Source organism: Bipolaris oryzae (genome assembly GCF_000523455.1).
Source record: "Bipolaris oryzae ATCC 44560 unplaced genomic scaffold scaffold_15, whole genome shotgun sequence".
Taxonomy (NCBI): Eukaryota; Fungi; Ascomycota; class Dothideomycetes; order Pleosporales; family Pleosporaceae; genus Bipolaris; species Bipolaris oryzae.
This window is the reverse complement of record NW_006911291.1, coordinates 27,304-42,445: the sequence shown is the minus strand read 5'-3', so window position 1 is coordinate 42,445 and position 15,142 is coordinate 27,304. Positions and strand designations below refer to the sequence as shown.

Here is a 15,142-nt window from a genome sequence, read left to right as displayed (position 1 = left end):
TTGATTGAAAATTCACTTGTTTCAACTCTGGCCGTCTCCCACGTTGCTCACCAACCAGTCCATGCCTTCCTGCACACCGCTTCCATCCACAGCGCTACACGCGACAATGCTCCAATTTCTATCCTTGAGCTCGCCCAGCCGTAGCGCCTCGCTGATCTCGCCTGCACCTTTTGCGCCAGGCTGATCCTGTTTGTTCGCGAAGACGAGGAGCGCGGCGTCGCGCAGTTCCTCCTCGTTGAGCATAGCACGCAGTTCTTCCGAGGCGGTGGTGAGACGCTCGATGTCGGTACTGTCGATGACGAAGATCACGGCGGCGGTGTTGGCGTAGTAGCAGCGCCAATAGGGGCGGATCGAGGTTTGGCCTCCCAAGTCCTAAGAGTCCTTGTTAGAAGGTCGTCATAGGTGATGTAAACAGAAAGATTCTGGGAGTTACATACCCAGACATTGAAGTTCAGGTTCTTGTATGTTACTGATTCCACGTTGAAACCTATCGTTGGTATCGTTGTGACTACTTCTCCTATCTGTTGTCATCCATTAGTGTATGCTCTGGTTCATGGTGGCATGTCATGTCTAGAATTGACTGCCTTCCCCTCCCTATTGCATTATCAGGCGATGCGTACCTTCAATCTGTATAGTAATGTCGTCTTGCCAGCGTTGTCCTGCATTTGTAATCAGCGCTGTGAACGCCTTGCAGCGGGCACAAGACTCCTCACAAGTCCAAGGATCAATATCCGTATCTCCTTCTTCGCCCATATAAGCTTCGTAAACGTTGATAAGTAGCCACCCATTGTGTTCTCCCTGTGCCCGATCCGCCGCTATTTGTATATGTGTATGGGGTTTGCCGTCGCCGAGGCTGTTTCAAGGAAGAGGGCGCGGCTATGAATATTCGAAGAAACAGTTTGTTGAATGGAGGCTTTGGATAACGTGCTTGGAAATGATCTAAGTCGTTGCAGTACGTTCAAAAGAATGCTGGTCGTGTCTTGATACTGTTGTCTGGCCAGAGTTGGCCATCGAAGATGCAAACAGGACAAACACCTAGGCCTGTCGGCGGTTAGTTTTGCCGATCCATGCCTTTCCCACCTCCTTGAATCACGTGATCAGACTGCACTTGTCTCATAGAGACGGAACCGAGCCAGCTGCGTCTCGGAACCTGTAGGAGAATGAACACTGTGAATATCTATCACATTTTTCTGGCAATATATGTGCTCTAGCTCATTGAGCCCTTATAGATACGATCCCACGTGATCTAAGTTAGAGGAGTGTGAATGGCTTGTATAAGAGTTCGCTAGATCTGGCTATATAGACAATGCATCTGATGAATGTTTCAGAAATTTTGTTTTTCTCAAATTTGTGAATACTTGGTACATATAGAGAGACCCTGATGTTCGGAAAAATATAGGATGACTTGGCAAGACCAAGGTTTGCATTCGTAGTCTCTCCTTGAAAACCCCAAAGACATCTAATACATATGCTGAAAGCTCTCAAGTGGCGTGCAAGTCTTTATCGTCACATCCTTCAGCTATTTGTTTCCATATATATCTTATAGTGGGAATTCATGCTGATGACACGTGAGTCTGAGTTGATAGTTGTGGATAAAAACTACTCGTGTTAAAAGAAGAGAGCTCACATTCACTCAGAGGAGAAAATAAATACATGAAAACTATGGACCAAGGCGTGAGCTTCGATTTGCCAACCATTTTTGACAAGAGGATTTTGGCATGAGTCGCAACTTCTATACACAAATATCCCATCTAAGAACGAAAGTCGGTGCTGTTACTCAATGCAATCGTATGTGGCAATACATCGGCTTTGAACGAAATCCACCTAGGCTAACCAGGGGACAGCAAAAGCACTTTGTTGTCGTACCACGGTTGTAGACCAATCGAACCAAAATTTGTCTTGGTTCCATTTGTGAACATTTAACATTACGACCAGCTCGACGGTTCGCCCCATGTCTTTCCTTCAATAGAATCACGAGATTACGTTTCCTTCTTCATATTTCTTGGTCAGGAATGGTGGAAAGATCAACGCGTGGCAACTTCCATTTGTGCATCGTAGCATTCGATGGTTGAAAGACAAAAAATGCGATCGATCTGTCATAATTACAGAAATTTTGTTATCTTCAGAGCAGTATTTGGCACTGCCCTTAAAAACGCTTGTGCTGCTTGAACACAAATCCTCTCCACTTTTTTCATCAGTCTCTTTTGAACCAACTTCTTCACTCACAGCCACACGAACCTTGTTCCATAACATGATGTCATATTTCCTTTCTATACTGGAGGAGGCCAGGGGAGAGACATCCAATAGTCACAAAGCGACCCCTGCGTCCATTACTCCCAGGATAAATATTGTAAGGTTGACAAAAGGGGTTCCGCGGACCCAGGCAAACATGGGACCGAAAGACAGTTGTGATACCGATTTTGGACACTCACGGAAATCTGTCACTCCACCTAAATCTAGTCGTGACAGCAACAAACAGCAGATCTAAACCCAAAAGCGCCTTCCTCCCGCCAATAAGAAGAAAAAGATGTCTATGAAGAGGAGGAAGACCCCAAGCTCCAATAAAACCAGTTGTGGGAAGACTAGTAAGAACCAGAAACCCTCTTCAACAACCAGTGCCTCCCGTATCATCAGAGCCAAGAACAAAATGGTAACGGTCTCACGAGCCAAGCAAAACCTCGACCACGATTCCGAGGAACAAGATGTGGAAGACGATTTCGTCGTCGAAGACATGGCATATAACCCTCAGAAATCGAAGGTCGGCGCAATGGCCCGTTCAAAACTCTTTACAGGAATGAAGTAGTCCGTATAGGTACGAAATTATCGCTAGCTCTAGGATATCTGCATCTACAAAACACGCAAAAATTCAACAACAAAAGTCTAAAAGTCTAAACTCCTCTGCATCCCTCACACCAACGACAATGTCAACTGAACCAAATCCATCTCCGTCACATCCCTCCTCCGCACCTCAAGCTTCGCCACGGGATCGGCCATTTTATACACACCCATCTGTACTGTGTTCGACTGGTACCCCTTCGCCATCCTAATCTCATACTTTAGCAATATATGCGCCATCGCAAGCTTCAATTCATTACTGGCGAAATAGCGTCCGGGGCAAGTATGGCGTCCACCACCGAAAACGTTGTAATCCGGGCCAGACTGAACGAACTGAGCGAACTTGTCGCCTACCTCGCGTTGGCGCAGGAAACGGTACCCGTCAAAGTGATCCGGGCTGGGGTATTTGGTGGGGCTACGGAGATCGGTGCAGTCAACCATGATGTGGGAGCCGCGTGGGAGATGTTCGCCGGTGGGGAGGGTTGTGTCTTTGAGGGCTACGCGCTCGAGAGCCACTGTGGAGTGTGTGTTAGTATGGATGGAAAAGAGAGGGTGGGTAGGGGAAATAAGTACCTATAGGAGCTGAAAGTCTCTGAGATTCTTTCAGGACGCTGTCGAGAAGGACCATGTTGTTTGTTGCAGCGATGGTCATACCGTGGGTAGAAATCTGTTGCGAGACTTCCTTCCTTAGGGGCTCGACGAGCTCAGGGTGCGATGCAACATCGATAAGGACCTGGCGGAACTGTTCGCTTGTAGTGAAGAACGCAGCCACTGCCAGTGACAATTGTATGTCGCCGGCGTCTGCTTTGTAGCCTGGCGCTGCTTGTGCCCATGCAAGCGCATCGTTGTATTGCGGGAGAGGCTCGCCTTTGCGCTTCGCCTCCTCGACTTTCTTTTCCCGTTGGTTAATGAGATCCTTCACAATAACGCGAGCTTGCGCGACATATTTCCGACAAGCAACGGCGTTGGGGAGAAACCTCTGCACAATGCGTCTGGACCAGGCCGGGTACTCATGCAGCTCATTAACAGCCGTAAAATACGCGCCGACGTAGCCTTGTGCGATACCCAACCACTCTTCGTCTTCACACTTCTCCGGACCAACAAAAACTGATGACGCCGCGCGCGCAATGATACCAGTTGTGTCTCTCTGCCAGTCAATGACATGCCAGTTCATATCGTCCCCCCAATAAATTCGTAGCGCCTTTGCTATACTGTCATTCACGACTGGCATGACACTATCGTTCTGGCCTAGCTTCGTGCGAATCACATCCAGAAGCACATCTCCAGACGAATGCAACGCATGCTGTGCTTCGAACCCAGGGAATCCAGCGTAGAAATCTTGTCTGGCGAGCTCCCTGTGGTCGAGGTCTTTGTTTGATTTCACCCAAGCGGTAAGTGACGCCGGAAGAACGATTTTCTGGCCACTCGGGACGGAGAGGGAGATTGGGCCTTGGTGTTTTGCGAGTCCGTTGGTGATCAACGACTCGGCGTTGGTACCATACTCTTGGTGCGCTTTTTGCGAAAGGGGGTCGAAGGGAAAATTGTTGACGGCGGGGAAGTTTGAGCGACGTCTTGAACGGAATAGAAACGTGATGATTGGAATAATGAAGACACCCCATATGCGGATGTCAGAAAGAAATTCTAGTAACATATTGGCGCTGTGTACAGTGAATTTTGTGAAAATGAATGAGATAGTTGATATTGGATATTTAAAGTATGATATCGAAAGCATTATATGTCCAAGTTGGAGGCTTAAGAAGCTGTAGAGTTACTGTTATTTACTCAAAATGAGTCATTATGAGCACCGCCGGGTGAAACAAGGAATAAATTGTATAGCTATAGAAAAAGACAATTAAGAAGAATATGATTCTAGCTACATATTGCTGCAAACACTATAAGATCTAAATACTAGTTCTTTCTGTTTCTTGATTGAAGAGGGAAACCTATTTCATTCTCTCTCCATCTGACATGCGGGGGATTTTAGTGTACTAACTACATAAGAAGCTAACCTAAAGGGGAATGAGTGGAGGTCTAGTATCTTGGCATAAATCACACAATAAACAACAGCAGGGGTTCTTGAGGCTATTTCGATCGCGCTACTTCGTCCAAGGAACAAACACCTAGGGGGTGTTTTTAAATACAACTAAAGATGCGATAGATTCTTCAGTAGACAGTGCCTAAACGGCCCAAAGTTAATTTCTCGATGCTATCGACTATCTTGACCATTTGCTTCTTAATCTTTACCTGCTCGGTTGCCAAGCTCAGTGGCATTTTCCGCATAAGTGACCGAATGTTTTCGCTGTTCCTCTTTCAAACCCGCCTCCACGTTCATCCTCCGTCGTTCGGCCGACACATCTCCAAACAAAATATCAATTTCCTCCAGACTCTTGCCCTTGGTCTCCTTGATGAAGAAGGTAGCAAAGATACTCATAGCAAGGCAGAAAATTCCAAACATAAGGAATGTTCGCCATCCAATACTATTGACTGCAGCTGGAGTGATTTTGGTAATCACAAAATTGAAGAGCCATTGAGTTGCAGCGCCCATTCCGACACCATAGGAACGGAGGCGTGTAGGAAAGATCTCAGAGAGATAGACCCATGGAACCGGGCCCCAGGAAGCTGAGTAACCGATGACATACAAGTAGATCATGGCTGCCATGGCCATAGATGCCGAGCTTACAGTAGACGATGAGGGGTTAGGTGGGTGGGTTGCCAGTACTGCTCCAATGATGAACATCATGGATGACATCCATACCGCACCAGCCATGAGAGATTTCTTGCGGCCCAGGAAGTCGATACCGACGAGGAGGAAAATCCCCGTAGTGATGACCTTGACAGTGCCGTATATGCCAGTTGCGAACAGGGATGCATTGGAGGCAGATACACCGATAGCTTGGAAGATTTGGGGCGCGTAGTAACCTAGATGATGTGAGTTGGATTTCTTCCAATCTATGAAATATGAATACGCTGGTAAACAGGTAACCCCTACTCAGATGTATGGTAGAGGTAGGGCCTTATGTAATCTCTACCCTATCCTACCTTTACCCATTTACCACTGTACATATGAAAGACTTACCAATCGAGTTTGTGCCGCTAAACTGTTGCCAAAACATGAGAACGAAACCAGTGATGAACCGGTATCTATTCCCAGGGAGAAGGCACTCTTTCCAGGTAATTCCTTCGGTCTGGTTTAGCTCTTCTTCCACAGCAGCACGGATCTCTGCCAACTCCTGCTGTAACTCCGGACTGTCGGGCGTATCGCAGCGAATGAAGCAAAGAGACTCAACAGCCTCCTCATGTCGGCCCTTTGACATCAGCCAACGGGGAGATTCCTTCAAGAAGAAAAGTCCGAGCAGCATGAAGCCTCCAGGAATAAGCTGGATAGCAACAGGAACCCTCCATTGCTTGGTTTCGCTTGGCATATGTAGATTCACACCGTATCCAAGCCAGTAAGCAAACGTGCTACCAATGACGAGGAACTCCTGGAAGAGACCTGCTATCCGTCCACGAACAGCCGGGGGCGCGCTCTCAGAAACAAAGACTGGCGTGATGGAAGACATACCACCGATGCCGAGACCAGCAATGACGCGACCACCGTAGATCAGCCCAATCTCATGATGAGCACCAGTCTGGAGCGCAGCGCCTATCAGAAAGATCACAGACAAGCCCATGAGAGAGTATCGTCGGCCGAAACGCTCGTTGAGCCATGCTGCTCCTATGGCGCCGAAGAAGCATCCTGCTGTTAACAGCGACACTGCATTAGAAGAAACTTCGGCGTTCTTGGAGTCAGCAAAGCCAGATTTTTCGGTCGGCAGTCCAAAGTCCCTTTTAAAGGATTTGAGCGCCATAACGCTGCCCATAACCCCGGTGTCATATCCTGTGGCGAATTAGCTCTAATGTTCAGTGAAACAAGAACTGCGTGCATACCGAAGAGCAGCGAGCCCATGTAGGCAACGCCGGTTAACAGATAGACTCTGCGGTTCTTGAAGAAAGTGGACGTCATTTTGTCGTTGGGTTTGCTGACTTGCCTGCCTTTGAGGAGGGCGAGCGAAGCCCTTCTATAGCAAAGACCAAAAGCTAATAAGGTGGCACCACCGGCAATCCTGTGTCCGGAGGTTGCATCACTATCTTCTGTAGGAGTCCTCCCGACCCCACACTTCACTTGCTGTAGCTATTGGGGACAGTAGTGCGTGGGCAGACCCAGTTTTCTTTTCTTCCACCAGTCGTCTGCTATCGTTTGTGGTGGCTCAAGGTCAGCTTCACGTTGTCTTTCGTCATCTCGTGCATAGATGAGCATTTTGGTGTATTGCAAGCATGCTCATGGTCGTTTCTGATATTCAGTCATGCTATAAAATTTGAAATAACACAGACAAGCCTCCCGCCATGTCTTGCCGGAGCGCCGCAATGCTTGGTGCTGCACGGCGGATGCACGTGCGGAGCCTAGTGCGTGGTGCTTAGTGGTGGCCTTTCTGCCCAACGGATAAATAGAGGGATCGCTGGCAGGTATTGCCTCGGGCTCCGAGAGTCATGAAAGCGTGAGATGAAACACACATATAGATGAATGTCGATGCTCTGTGCAACGTTAAGAGTTCTATTAATTCCTTATTTGTTTCTGAAACTCACCGCAGCATGGCATGTGGTTTGCCCGGTTCCGAGGCTACACCGACCCTACAAGTGGCGACGGCGTGTCCAGAGTCGTTGGGTGCTGGCGTTGAGCTCTCGTTGGGTGAAAAAGTCACTGCAATCGATGCTTGAGACTGGTTGCCCAAACAGGAAATAAAGTCTTGGGGCTCTCAGTTGCTTTCACTAGGTCCACGTTCGTCTGACCAGCATGACTCCTTAAAGTCAAAATATCCACATTAGACGACGCACGCCAAGCCCCCACGTTGACACTGTTTTGTATCTGCAAGTATGGCGAGTTCCTTGGCATGTATTTGTCTTCTGAATTATAAAGTTTGTTGATAGCATTGGGTTGGTAGCAAACCCTCGTTGATGTCTATCTAGAGTTGAAAGAACATCGTTCAGTAGCGAGGTAGTCAATGACGACATATATTTTCCGTCAATATAGCGACCGGAGCTGGCATGAAGCTCAATGCTGACGACGAAAAAGGTAGATCAATGTTCACGATAAGCGGCTCAAAGTTGAGATACAAGTCGAAAGTGATCTCGTGGAGTAGCCCCGAATATACACAAACACGGAAATGGCTACGACTAGTTAGTAGTAGTAATATTCCACCTACTTACATTCTAGTCCTTCATAGTTTCTCATCATTGCACAGTTTACTCCGCCAGATAAGATACAACCCAAGACCCAATCCCCAATCTTTCTACGCATTTCAATCACAAAAACATCTCATCTCTCTAATCCCATAAGGTATCACACAATCTCAGGTAGTTTAAACGCGATATCGGAACTCCAATCCCCATCACCCTTAAAGAAACACCGGAGTAACAAATCCACTCCGACCTGCATTAACCCAGCCAACCACATTCCGCGGGGCACCCTCGTCACCACCAACTGCAAAGAGAAAACCGGGCGTCCCACTAGTCATTCCTTCCAAGCGATAGGGCGCACATAATGCAGGTTGCACAACCGCCCGCCACGTCTTGATTACCCGTTTGTCGCAATCCCGTCGTCAACGAGGCTCCCGTTGTCGTAAACTGCCAAGACGTCCGCTCTGGGCTGGATACAGTATAAGATGTGCGGATTGCCGCGCTCCGCCGTTGTAAGATTGGCAACGGGTCTGCAAGATAAGTCGGTGACATGTAAATTTTATATAGGTGAATTTTTTTTCATGTGATAGACTACCTACGCAGAGTTAGTTACACGACAACTTTTTTTCTTTATGTGGTTTTGGTTCGCGCTGTCGCAGAGACTTGACGCAATTTGTACCTTTTATTCCACCTTCTTATCTGTTTACGATTTTGAACTACCGGCGCGACCTAAGAGCAAGGAAAAAGTATCTGGTCGTCCTGAGAAGTCGCAATGGATCCAATCGCAAGTCCAACAAGCCAGACAAACGCCCTTCCGACACTCAGCACCAACAAACCATCAGTATCACCAGAAGAAATCCATACCCCACTACAAAACACAGACCCGAAAATGAAATCCCACCCAACACACCAAGACACCGAAAAACCCTCCCAAAGCTACGATGCAGAACTCCCCTCTCACCCAACAGACCCCGAACCCGGCCTCCCCCTTACCTCTCCCAATACGAATTCCGAACCCCCTTTCCCCGAAGGCGGTCTCCGCGCCTGGCTCGTCGTCCTCTCCGCCTTCCTCATGCTCTTCCCCTCCTTCGGCCTGCAAGTCTCCATCGGTACCTTGCAAGACCACTGGTCGCAGCACCAACTCTCCTCCATGTCCTCTCGAGACATCGGCTGGATACCCTCCGTATTCGTCTATCTCTCCCTCGCCCTGGGTATCTGGGTGGGACCCTTATTCGACCGGTATGGTCCCCGCTGGATTGCGCTGGGCGGCAGCGCCGCGTTCATTGCCATGGTGTTTCTCTTAGCGGAGTGTACAAAGTTTTGGCAGATGCTGCTTTGTTGTGGTGTGCTAGGCGGGTTTTCTTGTGCGGCGCTTACGACGACGAGTTTGGCGGTTGTGGCGCATTGGTTTAAGGAGAGGAGGGGGTTGGCGCAGGGGGTGGCCATGATGGGGAGTTCCGGGGGTGGATTGGCGATTCCACTTGTGCTGAGGACGACGCTGCCAAAGTACGGGTATGCGTGGTCGTTGAGAATACTGGGGTTTGTGTTTCTTGGGTGTTTTGTGGCGGCGAATGGATTGATGAAGGCAAGGATTCCGCCGTCAGCGGCGGCGAAGAAGAAGGCGATTATCTCGCCATCGATTTATGGGGATTTGAGACTGAGCTTGTTTACGCTGAGTGTATTTGGGTTTGAGGTTGTGTTGTTTGGGGGGTTGGGGATTTTGCCGACGTATGCGACAAGGAGTACCGATTTCCCGCCTGATACTGGATTCTATCTCATTGCGGTGCTCAATGGAGTCTCTTGTCTTGGACGCTTGCTCCCGGGGTACGTTGCGGATAAGATTGGGAGGTTTAATACGCTCTTCATCATGATAGTCTTCACGCTATTGTGGATGCTAGTTCTTTGGTTGCCTCTTGGAACCACATCACTGCCGGCACTATATGCTTATACAGCCCTCTTTGGATTCGGCACGGGTTCCTGGATGGCTCTGACACCTGCATGTGTTGGGCAGTTGTGCAGAGCAGAAGAGTTTGGCCGCTACTATGGGAGTATGTACTTCATAGCTTCTTTAGCAACCCTGGTCTGCATCCCGATTGGCGGTGAGCTTGTGGAGACGGTTGGACCTCAGCCCATGGTGGCCTTCTTTTGTGCAGTTCTTGGGTTGAGTTTGATTAGCTTTCTGTTCAGCAGGTGGGCTTGCGTGGGAAGGCAGTGGATATTGAAAGTGAAGGTATAGAATGGGGACTTGTGTTGGATAGAGCAAATATAGATTAGGCTGAAAAGGGCTCTTCGCTTCAGGGCACCTGTGCCGGCACGCAATAGAGACTGCAATTTAAAGTAATCTCGACAAACATACCACAATCTATATAATCTCCCCTTTGTGCTTTGTGAGTACGTTGCTTTCAAATTATCAAGATCCAAAATTTCCAAGTCTATGACAGGCTGAGGAAGCGTGGTTTTTAGTCTACTTAAAGTTGTATGTCTCCAATTAAACATGCGAAGTGACACCTTACTTACAGACTGTCCATCTTCATGGATGCGCGTAGTTAATATGTAAGCAATCACAGAAGCACCAGTCAAGCAGTAATACTTCATAGCATGCATTCGATATACCTTTTTAGCCTTGGAAACGCTTTCCCTTGTCCAATCCTCCCATAAAAAGCCGTAGACAAGAGTTTTATTATACAACAAGAGGACAAAAAAAGCGCTACTAGGATAGTAGACAAAAACAGACCGGATCCCAGAGCGCCACCATCCATTGCCATATCCATTTCCTTCCATTGCCGTTACTTCATTCAGTTTTTCTCAATTGTCGATATAGTCTGTTTTCGCTCACCAATTGACCGCAATGGAACACCACATCCAGCAGTATCCAAAATCTCAACGCGCATACCAAGAAATGCGTGCTTGGAATATCACCCCAGACTGCAAGACGAGAGTGTACTGGTGGATACTGAAGTATGGGCTGTAGTAAGGGTTTTGCTGTTTAAGCCTTGTTCCTGCCGCTTCGGCGTGGCGTACCGTCAGCAGTGGCAGCCTTCTTGGGCTCCTTCTTCTTTGCGGGTTCTTTCTTCTCCTTCTTGGGGCGGCCAGGCTTCTTAGCGGGTGTCTTGGTCTCGGTTTCCTCCTTGGCTTCAGCGTCACCATCGGCCTCGTCAGTCTTTGCCTTCTTTTCAGCAGGCTTCTCAACGTCAGCTTCAGCTTCAGCGCCGTTAGTCTTCTCGGAAGTCTCCCCGACCTTGCGCTTGTCGCCAGTCTTTGGGTCATCCTCCTTGTCGGCCTCGGACTTTTCGTCAGACTTTTCATCGGATTTCTCCTTTGATGCATCGTCCTTGGTATCTTCTTTTGTCTCCTTGGACTCTGCGTTCTTGGATTCGCCGTTGGTGTGAGCCTCTTCCTTCTTCTCCTCACTGTCAGGCGCGTCTTTCATTTCCTCGTCCTTCTTTTCGGATTCAGCCGGCTTAGCATCTTCCTTCTTCTCTGATTCAGCCGGCTTCTCTTCCGACTTCTCGGCGTCGTCCTTCTTGTCCTCCTGCTTGGAGTCGCCGTTGGTGCCCTCGGCCTTTTCATTGATCTGAAGCTCGGAGGCGCGCTTCACGACATCATTGCCTGACCTCTCAACGTGAACTGCAGGGTTCTCGGGGTCGGCATTCTTCTTGATCGTGTTGCCCTTGTTGGATTCAATGGCAAGCTCGCCCTGCTCCTTGACCTCGGCAACGGTGCCGCTGGGCTGTCCTGAACCCCAGTTCCATGAGACTGAAGAAAGACGCGTTAGCGATGATGTTGCACATTCTCAGCGAAGACATGATCGAGGCGACCGAGGCTGTATTAACGCGCCGGGATGCGCGAAGAGTGCGCGTGGGCGAGTGCAATGCGCCGAGCGGGATCTGACTATACGTAGTCGTGCCGGGCTTGATGATATGGGAACATCATGGGAAAAATGAGAGGCGCATACCTTTGTCTCCTTGTTGAATTTCAGTGTCAGTCATTGTGTGTAACGTGGGTTTGCAATCGCAGATGATATGGGATGACGTTATGCTTCGCGAAAGAGCCTTTGGCGTCGCAGAAGCAAGGTAGTGGGGGAGTTGACGCGCAGGGTGCTTTCAAAAATGATCTGAGATGTGGCGATGATGTACAAACAGTGATCAGAGACGCGACGTGTAGATGAAAGAGAAGACAGAAGAATGGGTGTCGGAGAATGAAGTGCTGGGAGGAGCGCTGCAAGATCGGTAGCTATGGCGGTAGGCTGTGATTGGCCAGACCGGGCCCACGCGTGTAGCATTTCATGGGGAAGGTGGCTGGCACGGCGTCATCGGCCAGTCTGTGCGGCGTTCGCATCGCGCAAAACACCCCGGCCCGTCTCAGAGTTTTACTGGATTTGTACAGAAGCGCATGTTCCAGAAGACCATGGAAGAAGGCCATATCCATTTCTACAAACAGACGTATCTACACAGTACGTATCATACAGGAAGGGAACATAATGCAGCTACCGAGATGCTCGTATCCATGATGCCCGGAGCATACTTCAGCGGGAACCTCATTGTCGTGTACCCAATCACGTCGCCCTCTATATCACCGAGCCCACAGCCCCTTGCTCCCCAGCGCAGCCGTTATTTCGCTCCTTCGCTGGCCGTGCTCATAGTCGAAAGCTTGGACAAGGCCGTTGAGATGACTTGCGGCAGCTAGAACAACCAGCACATGGAATATCTGGTGGCTGGAGCCCCAAATATCATATTTTCCTGGACTCCACTTCTCGGGCACTCTAGCCGCGTAGATGGCAGCACCACTGATGTACAAGACGCCCTGCAGCAAAATCCAGTCCAGTCCAATACTTCTTCGCAGGTGCTCGACTCCATACAATTGTATCCCATGCAGAACAGGGAACACAGCAGAGAGGCCCATGAGCACAAACATTAGAGCTCGAAAGGGGCGGAGCGCTGGCGTGCGAAATTTGGGATGTGTGGATACAATGGAAGTTCCCGCTGCCAACGTCGTGATCATGGCCCAGTATGTCTTCCTCAGCTCGGGTTCATCTCGGAAGGCATAATACAGCACTGGGACAAAGCTGCCCCAGATCAAGAAGACAATGCCTAGGTAGTCGAGCTTGTTGCCCCATACGGCTACCTCGTGCGAGTGATTTTGAATGGTGTGATATGTCCCGCTCATACCCAGACATGCCACTGCTCCGGCAAAGAAGCACCCAAACGCCCACACATCCTCTGTAGTTGCAGTCGCATAGCGTGGTCCCAACGTGAAGTACAGAGCGATGCCAGCCACAGCTGCCAGGAGAGCCCCGATGAGATGGGTATAGATGTTGACGGTTTCGTTGTGCAAATATCCAAGGCTCTTCCATGACTTGGAGTAAGAGTTTGACTGCGCTCTGTACCCGGTTTGAATGTAATGGTTATCTTGCTGCCATGGAGACAGCTCGTCCCATACTAATATCAGTTTTTCCTCTACCTTTTGCTCTATCTTCTTGCCGGCATCTGCGGCCTTTGAGGCTGCTTCCTTGACAGCGTTCATAATTGTAGTAGGAAGTGATCAAGGAAGAGATTAGGAGTTCGCTTGTTGTTAAGTCTGGTTGTCCAGAGGTGGAGGGTTTAATTGGCGTGAGGTGACATTGGAGGACTTGAGCCGACTGGTACGTACTGCCAGGGACCTTTGGCAAGCTATGCCACATCCAGTGAATCTTGCGAGCATCACACGTCGCCTTTTGACAATCACCAAAGGCTCAATAAGATTCCGGAGAATCAATGACATGGCATGTCTGCTACCACGCCGTCTCAGCGGGGTAGCGACGCGGTTCAAGTCGAGCTCGGGCGCGCTTGCCCCTCCATCACCTTGCCTCGATGGTGTCTACGCGACTGTCTTTATCCAAGCCCACCATGGCTCGTAATGCCTCTCAGCAACGATACAGGCCGATCTGGAAAACATCTCTTGGCCTAACTTGAACATTGCGCTTCTCGCATAACCACGTCAACCGCCTCCATGAAGTCCACCGACCCTGTCCGCCCAAGTAGCCGCCGCGCTGCATCAGGCGCATGGAACCGCCTCAAACCCGTCCGAGAAGACATGCTCGAGAGCTACGGGCTACCCAGCAAAGGCGAGACACGGTACCACATCCCTCTGCCTCGCCTGAATCAGCACACCCGCTGATTACGCAGACTCAACGATTTCAAGACGCAAGAAACCTACTTCAACCGCATCATCGAGCGCTACATGAAACTCTGCGCCCTCAACCGCGAGGAACTCGACCACCTCTTCGCTTCTGCAACCGACACAAAAAACAGCGAAGCAAGCTCCAAGCTCACCAGCTCCTTCTCATCCTTATCCCTCTCAAAACACGCGCCCCCAGAATACCAAAACACTAAATCTCAATCTCCTCCTACTACCACCCCCTCAATCCCACAAAAAGCCTTCGCACCCTCAATCCAAGAACTAGAAACAGTCCTCTCCTCCCTCCGCAAACTCCGCGAAGCAATCACCGCCTCAAGCCGCTCCGACTCCTTCACCCTGCGCGCCTACACATTCGCCATCCACGTCAGTATCCTCTGCCACGACTGGGCCTCGTACCTACCCTCCCTCCTCTCCCTCCTCAACATAATCCACCCACGGAACCCGCTCCCGCCCTCTACCCTCCACGAATTCGTCGGCCTCCTAATCCTCGACCAAGCATGTCGCCAATCAAATTTCTCGGGCGCCCGCCAGACGAAGCTGCAGTACGGGTACAAGGACTGGCGCGTCGAAGCCGTGCTGAGAGCTTTAGTTGCGGATGATTATGTAGGGTTTTGGCGTGTGCGAAGAGCGGTGGATGGGTATCAGCGGAGCGTTATGGAGTGGGCGGATGGCAATATGAGGGTGCATGCGCTCAAGTGTCTGGGAAAAGCGTATTTGAGTGCGGATCGCCCATTTGTGGAGAGGGCGACGGAGAGGCGGTGGGAGGAGCTGGTGCAGGAAGGGGTAGGGTGGGAATTGAGTGCGGATGGGGAAAAGGTGATTATTAAGAAGCCAAAGGGGGCGTGAGGTGTGGTGAATTGCGATGCAGTTGAAACGCGTGGATTGAGATGTATACCATTGCGTGATGCAAGCGTCC

The 15,142-nt window shown here is 49.8% G+C and overlaps 9 protein-coding genes across 9 annotated transcripts; 3 read left to right on the top strand and 6 right to left on the bottom strand.

Annotated features, from left to right (window-relative positions):
* Positions 1–21: 21 nt before the first annotated feature.
* COCMIDRAFT_85150 (uncharacterized protein) lies at positions 22–788 on the bottom strand (the record flags this gene model as incomplete). Its single annotated transcript, XM_007686028.1, has 4 exons — positions 22–372; positions 438–521; positions 621–659; positions 714–788. 4 exons carry the CDS (start codon positions 786–788, stop codon positions 22–24), a joined length of 549 nt encoding a protein of 182 aa, XP_007684218.1.
* A 1,466-nt stretch (positions 789–2,254) lies between these two features.
* COCMIDRAFT_33296 (uncharacterized protein) lies at positions 2,255–2,803 on the top strand (the record flags this gene model as incomplete). The annotated part of the gene is made up of 2 exons (XM_007685986.1): positions 2,255–2,440; positions 2,498–2,803. 2 exons carry the CDS (start codon positions 2,255–2,257, stop codon positions 2,801–2,803), a joined length of 492 nt encoding a protein of 163 aa, XP_007684176.1.
* A 104-nt stretch (positions 2,804–2,907) lies between these two features.
* COCMIDRAFT_85208 (uncharacterized protein) lies at positions 2,908–4,486 on the bottom strand (the record flags this gene model as incomplete). Its single annotated transcript, XM_007686027.1, has 2 exons — positions 2,908–3,350; positions 3,409–4,486. The coding sequence occupies 2 exons, from the start codon at positions 4,484–4,486 to the stop codon at positions 2,908–2,910; spliced, it is 1,521 nt and encodes a 506-aa protein (XP_007684217.1).
* Positions 4,487–5,068: 582 nt separating this feature from the next.
* Positions 5,069–6,838, bottom strand: COCMIDRAFT_85092 (uncharacterized protein; the record flags this gene model as incomplete). Its single annotated transcript, XM_007686026.1, has 3 exons — positions 5,069–5,754; positions 5,912–6,712; positions 6,763–6,838. The coding sequence occupies 3 exons, from the start codon at positions 6,836–6,838 to the stop codon at positions 5,069–5,071; spliced, it is 1,563 nt and encodes a 520-aa protein (XP_007684216.1).
* A 2,100-nt stretch (positions 6,839–8,938) lies between these two features.
* On the top strand, positions 8,939–10,285 carry COCMIDRAFT_85123 (uncharacterized protein; the record flags this gene model as incomplete). Its single annotated transcript, XM_007686025.1, has 1 exon — positions 8,939–10,285. One exon carries the CDS (start codon positions 8,939–8,941, stop codon positions 10,283–10,285), a length of 1,347 nt encoding a protein of 448 aa, XP_007684215.1.
* Positions 10,286–10,494: 209 nt separating this feature from the next.
* On the bottom strand, positions 10,495–10,830 carry COCMIDRAFT_63760 (uncharacterized protein; the record flags this gene model as incomplete). Its single annotated transcript, XM_007686024.1, has 1 exon — positions 10,495–10,830. A coding segment is annotated over one exon (336 nt), but the record flags the coding sequence as incomplete, so codon positions are not given.
* A 205-nt stretch (positions 10,831–11,035) lies between these two features.
* On the bottom strand, positions 11,036–12,038 carry COCMIDRAFT_33292 (uncharacterized protein; the record flags this gene model as incomplete). The annotated part of the gene is made up of 2 exons (XM_007685985.1): positions 11,036–11,805; positions 12,005–12,038. 2 exons carry the CDS (start codon positions 12,036–12,038, stop codon positions 11,036–11,038), a joined length of 804 nt encoding a protein of 267 aa, XP_007684175.1.
* Positions 12,039–12,621: 583 nt separating this feature from the next.
* On the bottom strand, positions 12,622–13,572 carry COCMIDRAFT_33291 (uncharacterized protein; the record flags this gene model as incomplete). The annotated part of the gene is made up of 1 exon (XM_007685984.1): positions 12,622–13,572. The coding sequence occupies one exon, from the start codon at positions 13,570–13,572 to the stop codon at positions 12,622–12,624; it is 951 nt and encodes a 316-aa protein (XP_007684174.1).
* A 465-nt stretch (positions 13,573–14,037) lies between these two features.
* Positions 14,038–15,072, top strand: COCMIDRAFT_85078 (uncharacterized protein; the record flags this gene model as incomplete). Its single annotated transcript, XM_007686023.1, has 2 exons — positions 14,038–14,162; positions 14,214–15,072. 2 exons carry the CDS (start codon positions 14,038–14,040, stop codon positions 15,070–15,072), a joined length of 984 nt encoding a protein of 327 aa, XP_007684213.1.
* Positions 15,073–15,142: the final 70 nt, after the last annotated feature.